The following is a 19,726-nucleotide window of genomic DNA, read 5'->3' as shown; positions in this document are numbered from 1 at the left end:
ATCTTCCATGTATCATCTGTGCTATGAAGTCCACACTAGCAGTCCCATTCTGCCTCCTCCCTTCCTCCCAGTCCACAAATAACCTCAGAGGGTATTCTGCAGAAGTACTCATCATCCAGCAGATATTCAGGTCTGTTCCACACATTATATTTTTTGGATACAATCATATTTTTAAAAAATGTACACCTAAACGTGTGCAGGGATAGGCTTTGCTAATCTTTCATAATATGGCACCCTAGTTAGAGGGAACCAGGCAGAGGGCCTTCTCGGTGGTGGCGCCCGCCCCGTGGAACGCCCTCCCACCAGATGTCAAAGAGAAAAACATCTATCAGACTTTTAGAAGACATCTGAAGGCAGCCCTGTTTAGGGAAGCTTTTAATGTTTAACAGACCATTGTATTTTAATATTTTGTTGGAAGCCGCCCAGAGTGGCTGGGGAAACCCAGCTAGATGGGCAGGGTATAAATAATAAATTTATTATTATTATTATTGGCCAAAATTTGACGCCTCCAAACGGATCTTCTCAACTTGTCTTAACACACAAGTTTTTGTCCCAAGCTGCCTTTGTCATCAAAAAAAGGCCCATCTTCTCAATTTTGCACACGCCCCTCAGCTCGGCGCCCTGTGGACCGAAATCTGGTGCTGACATGTAAAATGGAAATGTAAGGGGAGCCCTGCTGGATCAGCCCAAAGGCCCATTTCATCCAACATCCAGTTCTCACACTATTGCATTTTTTAAAAAAGTGAAACCAAGCTGATGGAGGAAATGTCCTGAGTTCAAGTGGGGGAAGGGCAGTGAAGAGGGATTGGAGGGGTGGGGGGCAGGGGTGCCAACTTGACTAAAATATTGGGGGGGTAGATAAGCCCTGCCCCAGAAAATTGATCACATGAAGCAGTGCATGCACACCATCTGAATGGCAATGCCCATCAACTTTGAGGGGCCCAGCCCCCTAAAATATTTTATTGGGGGGGACGAAGACCCCTCCACTCCTAGGATTGGCTCCTATGGTAGGAGATACATACCAATGCAGTGACAGCCTGCAAAAGTGCAATAAATGATTCACAAATGGCCTGCCTGCTTTCTATACAAGAGCTCCTGGGTGCAATCTCCCCTGTCTCAGCGTTTTATCTTCCAACCGAAGGTGGGGAGGAGCCACTGAGAGCTTCCAGGGACTATGAATTATTGAGAGGGAAAGGGGTAGGGCACAGGCAGCAAGTAGGTTGGTGCGGAGCAAATGCAGTGGCGGAGCAAATGCAGTGCTCCTGCTGGCAAATTTGCACCACGCCAACCTCCCTGCCATCTCTCCCCTACCCCCCTTCTCTCTCCAAGTTAAGCAGCAGTGACCCACCAGTTGGGAACTCTAGCGGTGGCTCAACTGCATCTGCATCCCTCAAAATGGAAGCAGCATCCCTCCCGTCACTTCATCCCTGAGTGGAAGCAAAGACACTCAAGTGCATGAACAGGAGGAGGAGGAGGGAGAGGCCGCTGCCGTCACCAGCAAGCAGAAACGTGAAAGCTGAGAGTGGATAAAACACTGTAGGTGGTCAGTAGTGCAGTTTGGGAATCACCTAAGATAGGCCTTTGTTCCTGACCAACATTTTAAAAAAGAAACCAGGGACCAGTTAGTTAATGCACAGCAGGTTCAGCTATCTTGGCGTGGCATAAACCCCATGTGATCGTCAGTGTTTGCCCAGCACGTTCAGAAAGTGTGGGCTTTCTCCTTGCCAGGCAAAGGGCAAAAATGAAAGGATGTCGCTACACTAATCAGTGCAAAAAGGCACTGATGACAACAAGGAGCAAAGTCTCCAATCAAACAAGCCTCCCACAGCCTCGGAGAGAAGAAAAAGCGTTTGCATCTTTTAAGCTTCCTGTTGAGCAATAGAACATTCTTGGCTTGGTGTTCTGCAGCAATTTGGCCTGACTGATGAGAGAGCAGACTGGATTTTCAGATATTGGCACTGGACTCGTGGTGAAATACCGTCCTTAGAAAATAAGCCGGTCTTTAAAAACAAGCCTTGGAAGTTAAATTGCTTGATTTCACCTGTGAAAGCATTTCTCTGGGTGCAGAGGGTAACTCAGCCCCAGATGTTTGATTGTATGGTACGTCTTGTAAGAAAAATAACACCAACTATACTTCATCAGAAAATTTCTATCAGTGGCATAAGGTGAACAATGACATTCTCTTCCATTCACTTCTTTGGAACAAGCTTTGATGTGGGAAACTTACATTGGTGGATAGGAAATTGGGGGGGGGAGGGATATGATAGTTCTTAATTCAATCACAGCCACTCTATAAAGTCATTAGACAATTGCCCACTGAGCAGCAGACTGAGAAATGAATATTCTAAAATGTTAGAGCATGAGATTTACAAAGAGAATGTGATTATTAATGCCGGTTAGATGCAGTAAGCTTCCGCAAATTAAATAAAAGGCTAAGCAGCACAGGACTGTATAAATCAGCCCTCTAGTACTGACTGAGTGCTTGCTTCGTTTGCCATAATTGCCTTTGCTAATGACATAATTTGCCATTAATTCTCCATTGATTTGGGCAATGGATACAAGTCTTTTTATTAAAGGTCAAATATTGCCGCCAACTCTGCATATTACCTGCTCTGGCTGATAGCAGCTGTCCAAGGTCTCGGGACATTAGACCCTTTTAACCACAGGTTCCAGGTGATATAGCTGGGTCTTTATTGATACAAAGCACAAAAATTCTACTGAACTATAGCCAGATCTGAAATATGACCTGGCTTCCATGAAAATTCCTTGGATGGTTCACCCAAGCAAGAACATAAACTGTGCTTTAGGCAATTCCCCCTTTCTCCCTTCTTACTTTCCCTTTTGCAGTGTCTTTGTGGCCAAATTCTCCTTCCTCCCCACTTTGGAAATGTAGTCTTTCTGGGTGTACTTACCTACTTGAGACTGAGGAACCATGGTGGATTTACGGTCGCACAAAGGGGAAAAAGGAAGCCCTAGTTCTGCTTCTTTGTCACCCTGAAGAATGAAGAGAAAGAACAAAAAGAAGATTTGTACAAAGCAGGAACGTAAAGGGCGTAAGTCATGTTCTTGTTCACTTTGCAGCCATTTACACAAGACTTGCGCAGGAAAAACTCCCGGTGCACTGTGATCTTAGCCAATATATTGATACTGGGTGCAAAAAGTACATAATGTCTGCAAGACTGCCTATAATTTCATCCGCTCGTGTAGATTGCAGCCTAGAAGCAGAGATATATTCAGTGAGACTTTGGCTCTTTTTTAAAAAAATAAATAAGGGGCAGCAGATTTCTCCGCCTCCCCTTGTTCCAATGTCCTATCGAAAGGTGCTTTGGAAACAGTTTTGTGTTTCCAAAACAGATTGTCATGAAGCCTGAGGACATGGAGGGAGAGAGGCAAAGTCGCCAAGTGACGGGGGGGGGGGGAGACGCCCTTGCCTTGTCATGCAAATACTCAATAATAATAATAATAATAATAATAATAATAATAATAACAACAACAACAACAACAACAATAATAATAATTTATTATTTATATCCCACCCATCTGGCTGGGTTTCCCCAGCCACTCTGGGTGGCTTCCAACAGAAAAATAAAACACAATAATCTATTAAACATTAAAAGCCTCCATGAACCTCTATAGGTCGAGGGAGCCGGCGTTTGTCCGCAGACAGCTTCCGGGTCATGTGGCCAGCATGACAAAGCTGCTTCTGGCGAACCAGAGCAGCGCACGGAAACGGCGTTTACCTTCCCGCTGGAGCGGTTCCTATTTATCTACTTGCACTTTGATGTGCTTTCGAACTGCTAGGTTGGCAGGAGCTGGGACCGAGCAACGGGAGCTCACCCCGTTGCAGGAATTCGAACCGCCGAACTTCTGATCAGCAAGCCCTAGACTCTGTGGTTTAACAAACAGCAGCACCTGGGCATAGGATATGCTATGTTATTAGGATTTTCATCGTTGTATTTATTGATCATCCGATGTAAGCACACAGGTGCCTGTGATGAATTCCGCTGGGAAAGGATGGAGAGAAACTCTTCCCTCCACATCTTTCTAAAGGACAGTAGACATTCCCCCCCCCGGGGGGGGAGCCAGCTTGGACACGTCACACGTGCTCCCCAGTCAGGTTTCGAGGTCTCACAAGGCCTTGAGACCAGGGAACCTGACTTCCGGCGGCGAGGCCTCAGAGATGCTCTCCAAGGCCTTGTGAGACTTCAGGCGTTGCGTTGGGGGCCCTGCAGTGTGGGTACTCAGCACCCACAACAAAAACATTTCAGGCAATTGCGATGTCAACAAAGGCAGTAATAAGATGCTACCCTGCATATGTAAATAAAGAAGTGAAGTGCTACCCAAATAACATGGAAAGAAAGAAAAGCAGCTTAATTTTTCCAAGTTACCTGTCTGAAAAACTCCTCTAGCAGTGACATGGTCCAGCGGTGATGGAGGTCCCATGCCTTGGCGGGGTGACTGATGTCAGCTGTATGCAACATCAGCGATAAGGCTTTCGGTTTGTCAATTCTGCAAATGCAAACAGTGGTATGAATTAATTGTCGAGTTCTTAGAAGAGAGGTGTGGGTATGAAGGAAGAGATTTTTTAGTTTAGTATAGTGTAAAAGCAGATTAAGAATTCTATAATATGAATTAAATGAAGAAGTATGTTTAAGGCAGAAATATAATATGTAAGGAAAGAGGAGTATGATGTCATAGATGATAAATATGTAATCTATAATGAAAAGGATAATTATAGAATTTTGGTGTAAATTTTAAAAGTTATAAACATGTTTAAGATAGAAAGAAACAATGTTAAGATGATGATTAAGAAATTGCCAAAGAGAGTATAAGATGAACCACAGTAAGGGGGGCTGAGGAGGTCAACCTACAATGTCAGAAAAGATGAATGGTTTTTGAATTATATATGTTTTTGTTTCGTTTTTTATTATGTTTAGATATGTTAATGTTTTTATTTGTGTTTTTTGTTTTCTATTTTAGGTAATGCCAGGGTTGGTGTGTGGGTGATGTATGTTTTGTTGTTTATATGTCAAAAAACCAATAAAAATTATTTTAAAAAATAAAAATAAATTAATTGTCGTGCCGTGAGACTGGAAACCAACTGTGAAACAAGGAAACGAGGCTATTAAAACCTTTGACAGGCAGAGCCAACCCATTCTCGTTTTGCTTGCATCATTCTCCCTGTTGAGTCCTACAAGGCCAAGACTGAGAAAAAGGAGGAGGCAGACAGGCAGTGGTTTTAAGTAAGACTCTGGCAGGCAGGTGGGGGCTGGCTGGCATTAGTGGCACAGTGCCCCACTTGCCCTAAAGGACCAGCCACCACTGCTTTTAGTGCTGCTTCCCCACAACAAAGGGATGGATGTCTTTTATGCATGCCCAGTTTTAATCCTTGCCAATCTGGAACGAAGTGTGTCTGTGCGCATGTGCGAATTCACTCGCTGTGAAAAGAAATAGGCACGGACATGAAAGGATGCTGTGTTCCCCCTCGGAGGGATGCTTTTGAAGCTTGTTTAATGAAGTGGCAAAGTACCAGCTGGAAACACAGCCCTTCCCTCTGCACAGTGTCACAAGGTGACTCACCCTTCTGGCTGCTGCAGCGCATTCTTCATGGCTTTGATTTGCTGGAAGTGACAGGACATATCCGTGGCCAACACCATCTCAATAACCAGAGTCCTAAATTCTCTTTTGGGTAGATATCCAGTTAAGAAGAGGTGGAGGAGAAGAGGGAGGGAGGGAGACAGAAACATGTAAGAAACACTTCTTTTGTTTCTCTATCTACAAGTTATTTATCACATTCTCGCTGTACACTCCGATGTGCGTCACTGAGCACTTCACATTATCTTTTTTCCTGGGGCTTAAGGGCAGAGAGGAATATCTGCTGCAGATACCGGACCTGAAGTGAGCAAGTTAGTCAGATGATGTAGCCGTGCTTGCTAGGAGATAACCTTGACATCAGGGCACTCTGTTTTCTTTGAAACGCAAAGCTCCTGAATCACCAGGCCCTGTTTAAATATGATGCTGAGCAGGCTAAAATTACACAAGGCCTAAATTTGGGGAGGAAAGAGGGGCCTCGTCTAATAGGTCCAGATTAAAAATGAGCCTAAATTGTAGATTGTACTTGAGGACTTGATACAATTTCATTTCCCTATTATCTATACTGGGCACCCAGGGTGTGGGGGGTGTTAGGAGAGGGGTAGTTTCTCTGGCTGGGGGCACATCACAACCTTTTCTCCCCACACTGCACTTAGCTCGCACCTGTGACTCCTAGAATCTGTCAGCATGTGACAGCGGCCACACCCTGGGAATGGTTTTGACTGGCCGGCGAAATCAGGTGAGGGTAGCTTATGGGTCTCAAACCCTCATGGGTTTAGGGACTTCCCCTGCATGCAAATACAAGCTCTAGCAGATTGAGTGGATGAGACCAGAAGTGGGTCCAACGTCAAGAAGGTAGCTTACGCACATGCTCTGGAAGGAAAGTTGGGGCATCAACCTGGTCCTAAACCTCCGCTGGGAGAAGAGAAGGCCACACCTTGTATGCCTTCTTCCAGCACCTTTTGCAGCCAAGCAGGTGCCAAGCATTGTTCTGCTTTCCTTTCGTCCACTTCAGTAAAGCCAAGAGCAGCTCAGGATCCCCAAATACATTGCCCAGTCTTGTGCCCTGTGGAGGTCACTTTGGTGCTACTAATACAGAGGTTTGACTTCACTCCCGGAGGCGCACTCCACTGCGTCTTGAGGCAGACGGGTGCCAACAAAACAATACTGGGCACCGCACATCGTGCCAAATATTGTGAGGTATGTGGGAGCCAGTCTCTTTCTCACCCTTTTCTGGGAAAAAGGGGTCAATGTTGCAAGTTTATGGTAACCGATGCTAAGGAACTGTACTCCCATGTTAATTGAATGCTAGTTGCTACAAATGCAATGTTGCCCACCAGCAAATGATCTACAGCCCCAGCTTACAATGTGTGTTGGCTTGCTAATGCTGTAGCCCAATTCACACCTAAAGCCAAATATGTGTGGGAGAGATATTTTAGACTGCCTGGTGTCATGTTTAAGGTCATTCAGGCTGAAGTTCAATATTTCGGAACTCTCAGAAAGAGACAGGCTTTGCTTGGGTTTGAGAAGAGCTTTCTGGATGAGGCAAAAGGTCCATTTAGTTCAACATCCAGTCCTCACAGTGGCCAGCCTGCAAGCGGAACCTGAGCAACAAAAGCACTCTTCTAAACAAAACCTTGTTGTTGTGTTGCTGCATGAGACTGCTTTCAGAAAATGATGCACTTGATTCCAGCATAGAAGATTTTTCTCTGGTTCTGTAGTATATTGAGGAGCTGTACAATTTTCAGTGTGGAATTGTTGCTTCAGCAATGGCCACTGAAGACACCAGTCAAAATGTATTTGCTATTGGCGAGAGTCTTTGAAATATGTCGGAATGAACTTTTGGGAATCAACACATTGTGTGAATCCAACGTTTTGACAAGGATGGGTAGGCTTTTTTGACTGGAACTCAGATTCTACTTCTTTGTCTTGTGCCATTCCTGGAGTGGAACAGCTCCACTTGTCAGCACTCAACAGAGCTCATGACAGCACCAAAGGAAAATGTAAATGTTATGTCTTTTAATGTGATTTATGCTACAACTTTGACATATTGCTTCGGTACAAATTGAGGAACACTTCTCCTCTCATAATTTGCTATCAGACTTCATCCTCTGCTGATCATCCATGAACCAAGATCCCCACTGAGTACATTTGAGGGGTACACTTGGAGCAATCAGGCTGACAGCCATCACGGCTGTCCTTACCTCCAATCATCCTTTGAGAGGTTAGACAGGATATTCATCTCCTCGTCATCTTGCAGAAGGCGAAACGCTGCACTAAGGTGATGATTTTCTAACACAGACCGGTCATTGTAAAGAATGGCTGTATCCGACCTATAAAACAAAAGATCCCATAACTTATAAACATAGGTTGGGATTTTTATTCTTCCTCCAATGAAGGGACTATTTTTTGCTTCCCATTTCAGTATCTATTCATTGGCTCCAATTGTGTGATACTGGTGTGGAACAAATGAAAAACTGAGCTGAAGAACCCGTTCAGCTCAATTCTCATTTTCCCCCCCAAAATGAATGTACAAAATGATACAAAAGGGACACCTATTTATGGCATCCAGAGATGGGGAGTGGTTTGCCTTGTTCCAGAAGCAACAGAGCTCATTTTACTGGTGGATTGGGGTGGCTGCCATTTTATTTACCCAGAATGCCTCAATAGTGTCATTTTGGGACATTTTAGGAAAATATGATAGCTGCCACTGGGGAGGCTGCCATTTTTTATTTTTTTTATGATAGCTATCGCCTTTCTCTACAATATTCAACTGGAAGATTCAGTGCCTAGGGAATTATGGCTAAATAAAATAGCCGTTGCCAGAAATGACTTAACAAATGAGTGTTACCAGCAATGCCACTGCAAGCAGCATAAAAGAAAATGGGGGAACCCAAGAAACAGGGCAGAGAGAAGTGGAACAGAGCAGGGCAGGCTGTCAGGAAAAAAATACATATCTTTATAGGGAGTTTTGAGACTATATTATTTGTTGCAGTTAATGTCTTCCACTGCAAAGAATTAAAAGTCTTTCCATAATTATTTCTTCACAGTAGTATAATCCAGGAATTAGGAAAGAGCCTATTTGTTCACAAACTCATCAGAAATTCAAAGTCTCTTCCTTTTTAGTATATTAATTAACCTTTTCACTCCATAATAAGTAATATATTTTATTAATGATAAAGATAACCTTGCAGCATATGATGTAAACCAAGGATGTTTAACTGTTTAAGTCCCACTTAAACAGCAGTTGAAAGGTAAGAGTTGCAATACTAATAAAGCTGAAATCATGAGACTGTTATTCAACTCTTAATCTGTTCTCACCACTTACTGAAATATTGAAAATCTTGCACTAAAGTTATGGAGGATTATTTTGCTGCATTATTAGCTGCAAAGTGATTAGCCGCATCAAACTAAACTTATTTTTATTCCCTCTGATTTAAGAAGAAGAAGAAGAGTTTGGATTTGATATCCCGCTTTATCACTACCCGAAGGAGTCTCAAAGCGGCTAACAATCTCCTTTCCCCTCCCCCCCCACAACAGACACCCTGTGAGGTGAGTGGGGCTGAGAGACTTCAGAGTAGTGTGACTAGCCCAAGGTCACCCAGCAGCTGCATGTGGAGGAGCGGAGACGCGAACCCGGTTCCCCGGATTATGAGTCTACCGCTCTTAACCACTACACCACACTGGCTCTCATTTAAAGACTGAAACCTTGCATTGAAACACACACAGCATTCCATAATATGAATGAACTATGAGCTTCAATTCACAACAAAATGCTACATCAATACCACAGAGGTTCCAAATAATCAACCATATCAATTTCTCATTCAGCAACCGTTCAGTTCAAAACTTCCCCATTGGATTTTTTCTCTAAGTAACTTACTAATGTTTAAAGTCACACGCAGGCACAAATACCTTATTCTTTCCATCCATCTGTTAATATTTGCTGCTGCCATCAAAACCAGAGGTTCCATGCCATGCTCCTCCAGTGCTTTGAAAGTTTATTTTTTAAAAGGAACTAGTTCTAATTCATCTTGTTCTTGTTGTTGTACCACTACACTATGAGTTTAAATACCTGACAGTAAGAGATCAAAATTTACCTAAACCAAAAGAGACCCAACATTTTAAATGTTTAAAATCAACTAGAAAATTGATTATAATCATTTGTAATTACTCTTCTTTGGGGGGGGGGGAATAGCCTCATGATTTGGGAATAAAATGTGCCAGATTTAGGATTTGTAATCTGAATTTTTTCAACAAGAAGTATTAAATTAACATACAAGTGTTTGCAAACTCTAGTTCAATCCACCACCACCAAAGCAGTTCCATACGAATATGATATGGACGCTTTATTTTCATTTACTGATTTTTCTTACTGTTTCTTCCTTCGCAACTTTTTGTGCCTTTGTCGATGATTCTGAATGGACTCACCGTGTCTGAATATGAAAGTTGTTGGTGGTTCCGGTGTGCTCATAGTCATGGATGGCAGCAGCAAAAATCATAGCGAATATTTCCAGCTCCGTCAACCAGTGCTAAGAAAAAGAAAAAAGATTTAACATCAGTCAGACCAAATGGCACCCTTTTCAAATTTTGACAGGCGTTTTGTTTTGTAAGGCATGTTCTACACTGGTGCATTTTCACTGCAGACCTTCCAAGATCTGAGGCAGTTAATATGTGATTATACTTGTACTGCTACGTAATTTGGTAAATCTCCCCTGGAAAGGCTAATGTTTGATGTTTGATGCAACCAGTTCGGGGAAATTAGGGAGCAGACGCTTAGATCTGATGTTATCGGAACTATGTAAGATGGCGGCTGCCAACAACGAAAAGACTTTTGGACTGTTTCGGCAGAAACACCGGCGTGTGAAGAGATACTGTGAATTTATGGAAGGGAATCAGATTGATATAAAATCCATGCAGAAACATATCATTGGCTTTAACTCGCTTGTGGGAACAACTCAGAGGCTGTGAAAGAATGAAGGAGAGCAACAGAAGGAAATAAAAGAACATTGGTGAACTTATGAAATGCAGTGAAATTGAGAAGATCAGAGCTCTCCAAACCTTGAAGCATGGGAAGTCCCCAAAAATAAATAAATTATAATTTGGCAGAAGTATTTGGATATGGATATGTATATGTATAATTTGGATTATTTAATGCAATTTGATTTGATTGTTGATTTGGAAAATTTAATAAAAATTATATCTGCGGCAGTTTTCTTTGTAACTCTGCTACTAGAAATTCTTTTAAATGAGGACACATGGGACTAAACCTGGGGTTTTCATCATGCAAATCATGCACTCTACCAATGAACTTCACTAGCCACTTACAGATTGTCAAAAAAAAGAAGACTAGAGATTGTTTATGGTAATTTAGAAATGCAATACATCTCACCATAGTGGGGATGACTTTGCTCAGGTGACCTGCAGACCTGCTCATTCTGCTGTCTAGGTGCTAACTGCTGATCTACAGTTTCCAGGCTCCCTGCTCTCTCTTCTTATCAGTCTTTAAATAAGATGTGGCCGGCTGCTTTTCAATTGAAGACACTTTCAAATGTCACTGGGCACCCCTTCAAATAGAGAACTGTCCTATGTAAAGCAGGACACTTAGCCATCCTGGACCCCACCCTGGGCCACGAAAGCACACCTTTCTGATCCACAGTGAAATACAAAATGAATTTCATTTTTTTTTTAAAAAAAATCGTCATTGGTTTTTCAATTAAATTACAGCCAACCTTTCCATACATGTCAATATTCACAACAAACAATTTGACACAATAAACATTCCAGTGTTTAACATGTATGCATAAACAAAAAAGAAAATAAATCTTATGTTACTTATCTACTTATTTTGTTGTTACTTTGTTTGCAGCAGACTTCCTTCCACCTCTTACTTGGGTCCATGAGATTCTACCGTATGTTATATGCCTTTCCAATTGTATCTAATATTCTATTTACCATCTTTTCCACTGTTTCTACTAGTTATCTTTACAAGAGTCATTCTAGCCCAGTCAAAATTTAAAATAATAAAAATAATATTCTTTTGGCAGCTGTATAGAAAAGAAATACAAAATGTATTTCAGGTTAAGCCGTTCACCACTACTAATTTCCTCATAGAGGAACTGGTTATAAGCTTCTTTAAAACAAAAATCCAGCAACTCAGGGACTGTGAAACACAATTTTTGCTGGCATAGAGAACAGGTTTTGCTTTTTTTAAGAAGAGAAAATTATCTGTAGTTTTTGCTAGATGGTGAGGAGAATAAAGAAATTGTCAAATAAAAGGATGCAATAAGGAATTCCAATCTTCCACAAAGATTGAGCTACTAAGCAAGGCATTTTGGATTGAAACAAAGGATTTACTATTTGTGTAGTGAAGGGGATGACTAAGAGAAGTTTCCACATCACAAACTGAATTAATGTGTTGAAAATAGCAAAGAGAAATATGGCAAAAGGAAGAAGAAGCAATAATTTCTTTTCCCATTTGTCCCTATGACTATGTGCATAACAACGAAGGTTGCACAGAGAATCCCAGGTTACATAGCTTCTCTGGGGAAAAATAGTTTTATTATTATTTTAAGCCTTGTTAATGCTACATGCCTTTTATCAGTATCACACATAATCCAGTTAAATTGGATAACTAGCCTTTATCCTGGTCCATTAAATGGCTTTTCCTTGCAACCACAGCACCAATAAACGGATCCAGAGAGATACCAGTGGCTTCTCAAACTCATCACAATACACATACTCGGCAGCATTTGAGAGAAGAATTGCCATGTGCATTAAGGTCTGCTAATAAGGGCCAATCCCGATTTTCCAGTGTCTTTTTAAAAGCTTTGAAGAAGTTTGGGGAGAAGGGAGGCCTGGACTGCAGTACATTCCCAAGCAAAGTCAACCCACTGGTGCTGCTAATAGCCTCGCTGCAGGAAAAGGAGAGGCACAATATTTCAATCAGGAAAAGAGCATGCTATGAAGCCCCTTTTCCAGTATCACTGACCTGAGAATCCTCTCCAGCCCATACACAATGGATGTTGCGAGAGAGATCCAGAGATTTCTCACATCACAAAGTCTCCCATCGCATGTAGTTTGGGCCTCGGATTCCATCAAACAGGAACCACTTTGAGGTTTGCTTTTGTTTGTTAAATTGTGTCTTCCATCATGGAGAGCCACGTGTTGCGGTGAGATAACCCAAACTGCCTCCTTGTTGCTGGGCATAGCTGCCAAGTCTTCCGTTTTCCCCGGGAAATTCCCGTTTTTCCAGCTGTTCCTAGCTGGAAAAATGGATTTTTTTGTTTTTCCCCGGTTTATTCTGGCACAGCGGCCATTTTGGAACTGGGCGGAGCATGCTCAAAAGCGACTTTTGATGCTGCTCTGCCCAGTTCCAAAATGACTGCAGTGCGACTTCTGGCGCAGCGGCCATTTTGGAACTGGGCAAAGCAGCATCAAAAGTCACTTCTGAGCATGCTCTGCCCAGTTCCAAAATGGCAGCAGCGCTACTTCCGGTCTGCTATTTCCGGCCTGGTCCCTTATTTCTCTGACAGCAACTTGGCAGGTATGTTGCTGGGGCGGTTACCGTTTGGATGGCCACAGCAACCCCTCGGTCGCCCCTCGGTTGCCAGGGTAAAAAAAATTGGCTGTTTGGGCTCTGATCGGCAACTGTGAGGCTATTTATGCTGCCGCACGTCATGTTAACTTTCTTTTTTCATGTTGTGCAGTGCATCTCCCTCCCTCCTTCCCTAGGGGTTCCTCCCTCCTGTCTAGGGGTCATTTGCCTTGGAGTGGGGGCCCGGTAGGAATTTTTCCACTTGGCTGATTGGCGGCTGCCATTTGGTTTTTGCCTACCGTGTAGCAAATCGCCACAACTTTGTCAGGTTGGCGGTTAGGCATTGGTTCAATGTTTTGCGGAGGGGGTGTGGTTGGCTATGCCTGCCCCTCCTTTGCTGCTCCTAGGGAATTCCATGACAGGAACCCAGGGGCTCGCCTTGCTTTTGTCCAATCCCCTCCCAAGGATTAGGGCCATCCCACAGTCCCTGGAAGCAACTGGGCTGAACTCAGAGACGGAATCCGCCTCTGTGCTCCCCCAGTATGTTTTCCCTTACTGACCTCTGGTGGCGCCCAGTTGTCAGTCCTGTTCCTGCCTGAGTGCAGGTTCAGGTAGTCCGAACCAATGCCTAAGCAACCACTCACATGCTGTAATCAATAAAGTTGTGGCCAAATTATTGTTGTTGTTATTATTGTTGTTGTTATAGTCACTGCTAGGTGGTCTTATTTTTGGTGTGATTTTATATATGATAATCCCTGTAATTTTTACTTGAATACTCTTTATGATATATCATTAGACCCTTTGGGCTAGTGCTATGGATAATATAATTATGATGGACTGGCAGCATTACTCGGAAGTTACAACAGTAACATAAAAATGTCCCGGGGCAAAATGTTATTAGGTTGCTTGTTGGGTTGAAATGAATAGATTTCTTTTAAGGGTTCTTAATGAGTGAAATGAGATTGAAAGCAAACTTGGAATAGATTCTACTACTGAGCCCTTTCCCTCAAATCCCTATTAAGGGAGCAAGTTTTCTCCGATTTGCTACATTAGATCTCGCAGAAAACTATATGGCGCTGCTAATGTTTCTTTGGACTGCTTTGAGGAAAGTGCAAGATCTTCATTACATTTCCTGATGTCGAGGCTTGTGTAATCATAGCGTACGCGGGTAGCATTGCCCTTAGGCTGGCTTACCCCTTCAAAATTTTATTAACAAAGCCCCCGTTTTCAGCAAAAAGGAAGGGGGAAGGCTTGTCGGCTCTGTCCCATTGTTGCTTTTGCACATGAATCAAAATTGGCTTTCCTTTTAACTAACATCAATCCGGATTTCATGCAACCAAGACCTAAGACTAGAACCTGCATTTATTCATCACACTCAGGCTCTAAGTTCTCTGCACCCAGGGGCGTAGGAAGATAGGGGCGGTGGGGGTGGGCCGCCCTGAGCAGCAGGCTCCAAGGGGCCCCATTGCGGGCTCCCACCCTGCCCCCAAAATGCGCACCCTGCCCCTGGAACGCATGTCACGCCCCTCCAGGAGGCGCGCCCCACCCCCGGAACGTGTGTCACGCCCCTCCGGGAGGCATGCCCCACCCCCGGAACGGGCGCCAGCCCAGCCCCCGCCACTGTCTGCACCCTTAGCTACCACTAAATAGCCTCTGAACCATTAAATGTGGCCAGTCTGGTTGACTGTAACAAGCCAGCTTCAAAACTCCTGGGTTGATGTTGATCTGTTTCAGTAAACCATGGGTAGGCAACCTAAGGCCCGGGGGCCTGATCCAGCCCAGTCACCTTCTAAATCTGGCCAAAGGATGGTCCGGGAATCGGCGTGTTTTTACATGAGTAGAATGTGTCCTTTTATTTAAAATGCATCTCTGGGTTATTAGTGGGGCATAGGAATTTGTTCATTTATTTATTTTTTCAAAATATAGTCCTGCCCCCACAAGGTCTGAGGGACGTTGGAACGGCCCCCCTGCTGATAATGTTTGCTGGCCCCTGCAGTAAACCATAGTTAAGACTAACCATTGTTTGCCTGGTTTTGGATATAACACTAGACTGCAGCTAGCTAAAAAAGAAAACAAAAGCTCCCGAGTTTTTCAGAGCCGTGCTGGAGGAGGAGGAGGAGGAGGAGGAGGAGGAGGAGGAGGAGGAGCTTAGGAGTGCCTCAGGCTCATAGGTGCCAACTCAATGGGGCTGAGGAGAGCTCAGTCCCCTCAAGGTATGTGGGGACAGGGCCAATCTTGAGGGGCCAGGACTTGCTGGGCTTCCCCATGGTGGCAGAGGTGGACCCCACCAGGCCTCCCCATGGCGGCAGAGGGCCTTGCCGGGCCTTGCAGCCTCCTCCCAACATGCATGACATCACACGTGTGTGTTGCACATGTGACGTCACACACACACATGGCGAGGCCGCCCACCCATGTCGGGTGGAACTCGGTACCTCTGCTGAGGCTCATTCATGTACAGCTTAACCATACTTCAGCATCACACTCAAATGAGGCAGTAGCTCTTGTTAACTCTAGATAGGCGCTTGGTAGCAATGCTGGTCCAATCCACCTCTACAACGGAACAATAGCATTTTCAGTAATGTTGCTCACTGAGATAGGATTACACCTCTTGCCCCCCTCAGAAGTGGGTCACTTGTTATGCCTATAATTTGTGTGAGGTGAAGGTAAAGTGACTGCTGGCAAATATACACTAGTGCCCCTGACGGCAGTTTTACAGAATAGGGTCACGTAGCTGTTTGTACTCAGCTTTGACGCATCATGTTTTTGCCAAACATCAACCAAGGAGCACTGCCAGAAGTTGATTGCCATGAATCATCCACACTTGCCCAATTAAATATTATGTTTTTTGTGTCAGCTTTGAAAAAGATAAAGAGCTGATCATATGCTTTCTAAGCAGGAGAAAAGAACACTGCCTAAAATATTTTCTTATATTTTTCTCTTTCCATGATTTCCAGATCTTCTGAAGCTATAATTTGGGGCCTCCTTAAATGTAAATAATTTTAGAACAATTTCACGGAACACAGTAATTATCTCAAAATGGTTGTTACTATTATTTTGTATTTGTCTTCATTTTATTCTTCATTCTGTGTCCTAAATTTTGTGCCAATTTGCCATGCAGTTAAGTTTTTTTGTCCTGAATCCCAAAGGAGTAGCTTAACTCATGGATTTAGGGTGCATTTGCCAAGTTAGTAAAGGGGGGGAGAGATAGCAATATCTACATTATGGCCACTGGCTAAAACCATACTGAAGCTCTGAGGCATTATATATTCTGTGGCATGCACATAATTTACACTTGTGCAACTATTGCCCAAAACAGCTGCCATTGTTTAAGTTAACTTTATAATCTCCTTTTTGCCTGACCTTTTGGTCAGTTTCAAAATCCCACAGTCCAAAGGGGAACTATATTCTCTAAGCATTGGAGAAGGAGCAAGTTAGAATCCCAAAAACATATCTGAGCAACAGACTACTGTGTAATCGAAAGGGTCTATGCCAAAGACCCATTTAGGTGCTCATAAATCTTGGGGCTTGTTGTAATTTAAACCCCATGAACAAGCCCTGAACAACAACAACAACAACAACAATAACAACAATTTATTTATTTATTTATACCCCGCCCATCTGGCTGGGTTTCCCCAGTGGGACATGGGGCTACCTTTGAAGGTGACCCGGAAACTGCAACCGCCGGGACCACATAACACCGGTCCTGAGAGATCTACACTGGCTCCCAGTACGTTTCTGAGCACAATTCAAAGTGTTGGTACTGACCTTTAAAGCCCTAAATGGCCTCGGTCCTGTATACCTGAAGGAGCGTCTCCACCCCTACCATTCAGCCCGGACACTGAGATCCAGCGCCGAGGACCTTCTGGCGGTTCCCTCATTGCAAGAAGTGAGTTTACAGGGAACCAGACAGAGGGCCTTCTCGGTAGTGGCACCCGTCCTGTGGAACACCCTCCCAGCAGATGTCAAGGCAATAAGTAACTATTTTACTTTTAGAAGACAACTGAAGGTGGCCCTGTTTAGGGAAGTTTTTAATGTTTAATGCTGTACTGTTTTAATATTCGGTTGGAAGCCGCCCAGAGTGGCTTGGGAAACCCAGCCAGATGGGCGGGGTATAAATAATAAAATTATTATTATTATTATTATTATTATTATTATTATTATTATTAATCTACCCAAAATATTTCATTTACTTACCGCTACACCTGTCTTAAAAAGGAGGTAATGAACAGTCTGTGTGACATCTGCAGCATGCATTAGGTTGTGATACGGATTTTTATGCTTGCTGTAGCCAACTTCCAGGGCTTCCACAAAGGAGACAAGAGCAGATATTGGAATCTAAACAAAAACACAGGAAGGCAAAACACATTTGGCAAAGCTTTTTGAAATTTTAGGCATCAAGACCTTAGCATCCAAATATGGTTTCTTTCTCAATTAAAAAAAAAAAGAATCAAATGGAAAGACCTCGGAAAACTTGTTATACATGGATGGTGCTTCAAATTGTCTCGCTCTGTTATAAATATTAACCAAAGTTAATGGCATATGTACTCATCCTTTGCCCTTAATGTCCAAAATGTGCGTAATTTCAGACGTTCACCACTAGCATGCAATACTAACTGCATTCTCCTTTGGTTTTCTACAGCCTCTTTGTTTTGGAAATTTACTGGAACACATAGGCTTATAGAGCTTGTGAAACATGGACCACTTATAAACACCATCTCCAACTCCTCGAAAGATTCCATCCACAGTGACTTCGATTTTTTTTTTTTTACACATCACTTGGAAAGCCAGGCAAACTAATGCCACTAACTACGTTTTTTTAGATTTGCCTTGAGACAGTCTTTAAACCTCTTTTGTTGACCACCAGCATTACGCTTTCCATTTTTAGGTTTGGGTAGAGTAGTTGCTTTGGAAGACGATAATGCCGCAAAGACAAGGTTAGTGTGACTGGCATCAAAAACTTTTGCGACAGGAGAGCTACTGAATACAGCACAGAACCCATCCTTCAGTGAAGCCAGTAAATGTACCCCGTTTCAATATGATGCCATATTGTCTGGTTCTTACTTGGTCTCGTTCATCGCAGTTGTAATAACATCCTAGTTAAATCAGGCGACAAATCAGGGTTTCCCAACCACATGTTCATGGCCAGTAGCACAGTTAAAGCAGAATTGCAAGGTTAGTGATATTTCTCCTTTGAGTAAATTACAAGAGAGCAGAAAGGAAGGGCGCTGCAGAATTACTGACCTTGAAGCGGCTGATCAAATCATAGCGTGTGAGCAATTCGTAGAAAATGAATTTCAGTGCATGGTCCCCACTAGCATCATTTAGTGCAAATACATCGAAGGACCACTTGTCTACGTTCTGTGAGAGAGAAATGGCAGCATTAGTATGCGTTTTCTCCATCAGCGGCAGACGGAAAGCAACGACTGAAATACAAAGCCTACATGCTTCGATGATGTAAGGTAGCCAGTAAATTCTTGAGTTGAATCTGCTTGGCATATTAAGGTGCTAGCAATTTTAACCAGAGGATGCGAGTGGTGCTGTGGTCTAAACCACTGAGCCTCTTGGGCTTGCCAATCAGAAGGTTGGCAGTTCGAATCCCTGCGACGGGGTGAGCTCCCATTGCTCGGTCCCAGCTCCTGCCAACCTAGCAGTTCAAAAGCATGCCAAAAAGTGCAAGTAGATAAATCCGGCGGGAAGATAAACGGCATTTCCATGCACTGCTCTGGTTTCGGTGTTCTGTTGCACCAGAAGCGGCTTAGTCATGCTGGCCACATGACCTGGAAAAACTGTGTACAAACGCCGGCTCCCTCGGCCTGTAAAGCGAGATAAGCGCCGCAACCCCAGAGTCGTCTATGACTGGACTTGTCAAGAGTCCTTTACCTTTACCTTTTTAATTTTAACCAGTCAAACTGAATCATGTGGCAGCCACAAGCAACCAAGTTAAAGAATGCAGAATCCAGCTATAGATTCAAGAAACATCAGAGAGCCATCTATTTTGGTTGGTCATTCTTTCATTTACTGTCTCAGATTCAGACCTACTTGGCACCAGCAAATATCATGTGCCTTCAAAATCATACACATCAAAAAGAGAGAGAGAGAAAAATTGAATAATTAAGTAGTGATGAATAGATTGTGCTTATGATTTTTTTTATTTGCTGCTGTGCCTCCCTCTATGTGTTCCCTCCACAATTTCTCATGATAACAGACTAGTAAATGAAACCTTTCCCCAAGAGGTGTAGAAGAAATTTGTTCAAGGCTATCTTGGAAATGAACTACTTAATAGGACCTCTCAAAAGAGGAATCTCCCCCTATGAACCCCTGACTTTCATTTATGGCTGTTTTTTTTATTCCCGTGCTGGGAAAGGGTTCTCAGCTGCAGTGCACCCCTATCTCCACCTGCCTCCAATGCATCTTCTCCACCCTCCTCTTTTCTTAACTGCAAGTAGAGAGTGGGGGCTCAGCTACACAGCTGCAAATAAAACGTTTTAAGTGTGCTGTACAGTGCAATATACAAATGTGGCACCAGATGGCAACAGTGAACCATGGCAAATTCAACATATTTTTCAAAACTTTTTTTAAAAAGCATTTTCACAGTGT

At 43.3% G+C, this 19,726-nt stretch overlaps 1 protein-coding gene across 6 annotated transcripts in view; it reads right to left on the bottom strand.

Moving 5' to 3' along the window:
* Positions 1-19,726, bottom strand: part of PDE1C (phosphodiesterase 1C) — a 311,437-nt gene that overhangs the window by 37,662 nt on the left and 254,049 nt on the right. For all 6 annotated transcript variants that reach the window (XR_009558360.1, XR_004693428.2, XM_060280590.1 and 3 more), the window contains 7 exons: positions 18,371-18,487; positions 17,324-17,464; positions 10,024-10,124; positions 7,797-7,925; positions 5,581-5,682; positions 4,389-4,509; positions 2,913-2,994 (listed from right to left, as the gene is read on the bottom strand). Coding sequence is in view for 4 of the 6 variants with exons in the window: in XM_060280590.1 (XP_060136573.1) it covers positions 2,913-2,994; positions 4,389-4,509; positions 5,581-5,682; positions 7,797-7,925; positions 10,024-10,124; positions 17,324-17,464; positions 18,371-18,487 (793 nt within the window). In the remaining 2 variants the exon portion in view is untranslated. The remainder of the gene's footprint in view (positions 1-2,912; positions 2,995-4,388; positions 4,510-5,580; positions 5,683-7,796; positions 7,926-10,023; positions 10,125-17,323; positions 17,465-18,370; positions 18,488-19,726) is intronic.

This window comes from Zootoca vivipara, chromosome 12 (genome assembly GCF_963506605.1).
Source record: "Zootoca vivipara chromosome 12, rZooViv1.1, whole genome shotgun sequence".
NCBI lineage: Eukaryota > Metazoa > Chordata > Lepidosauria > Squamata > Lacertidae > Zootoca > Zootoca vivipara.
Note: the sequence above shows the minus strand (reverse complement) of the source record. Positions and strands in the feature narration are given on the sequence as shown.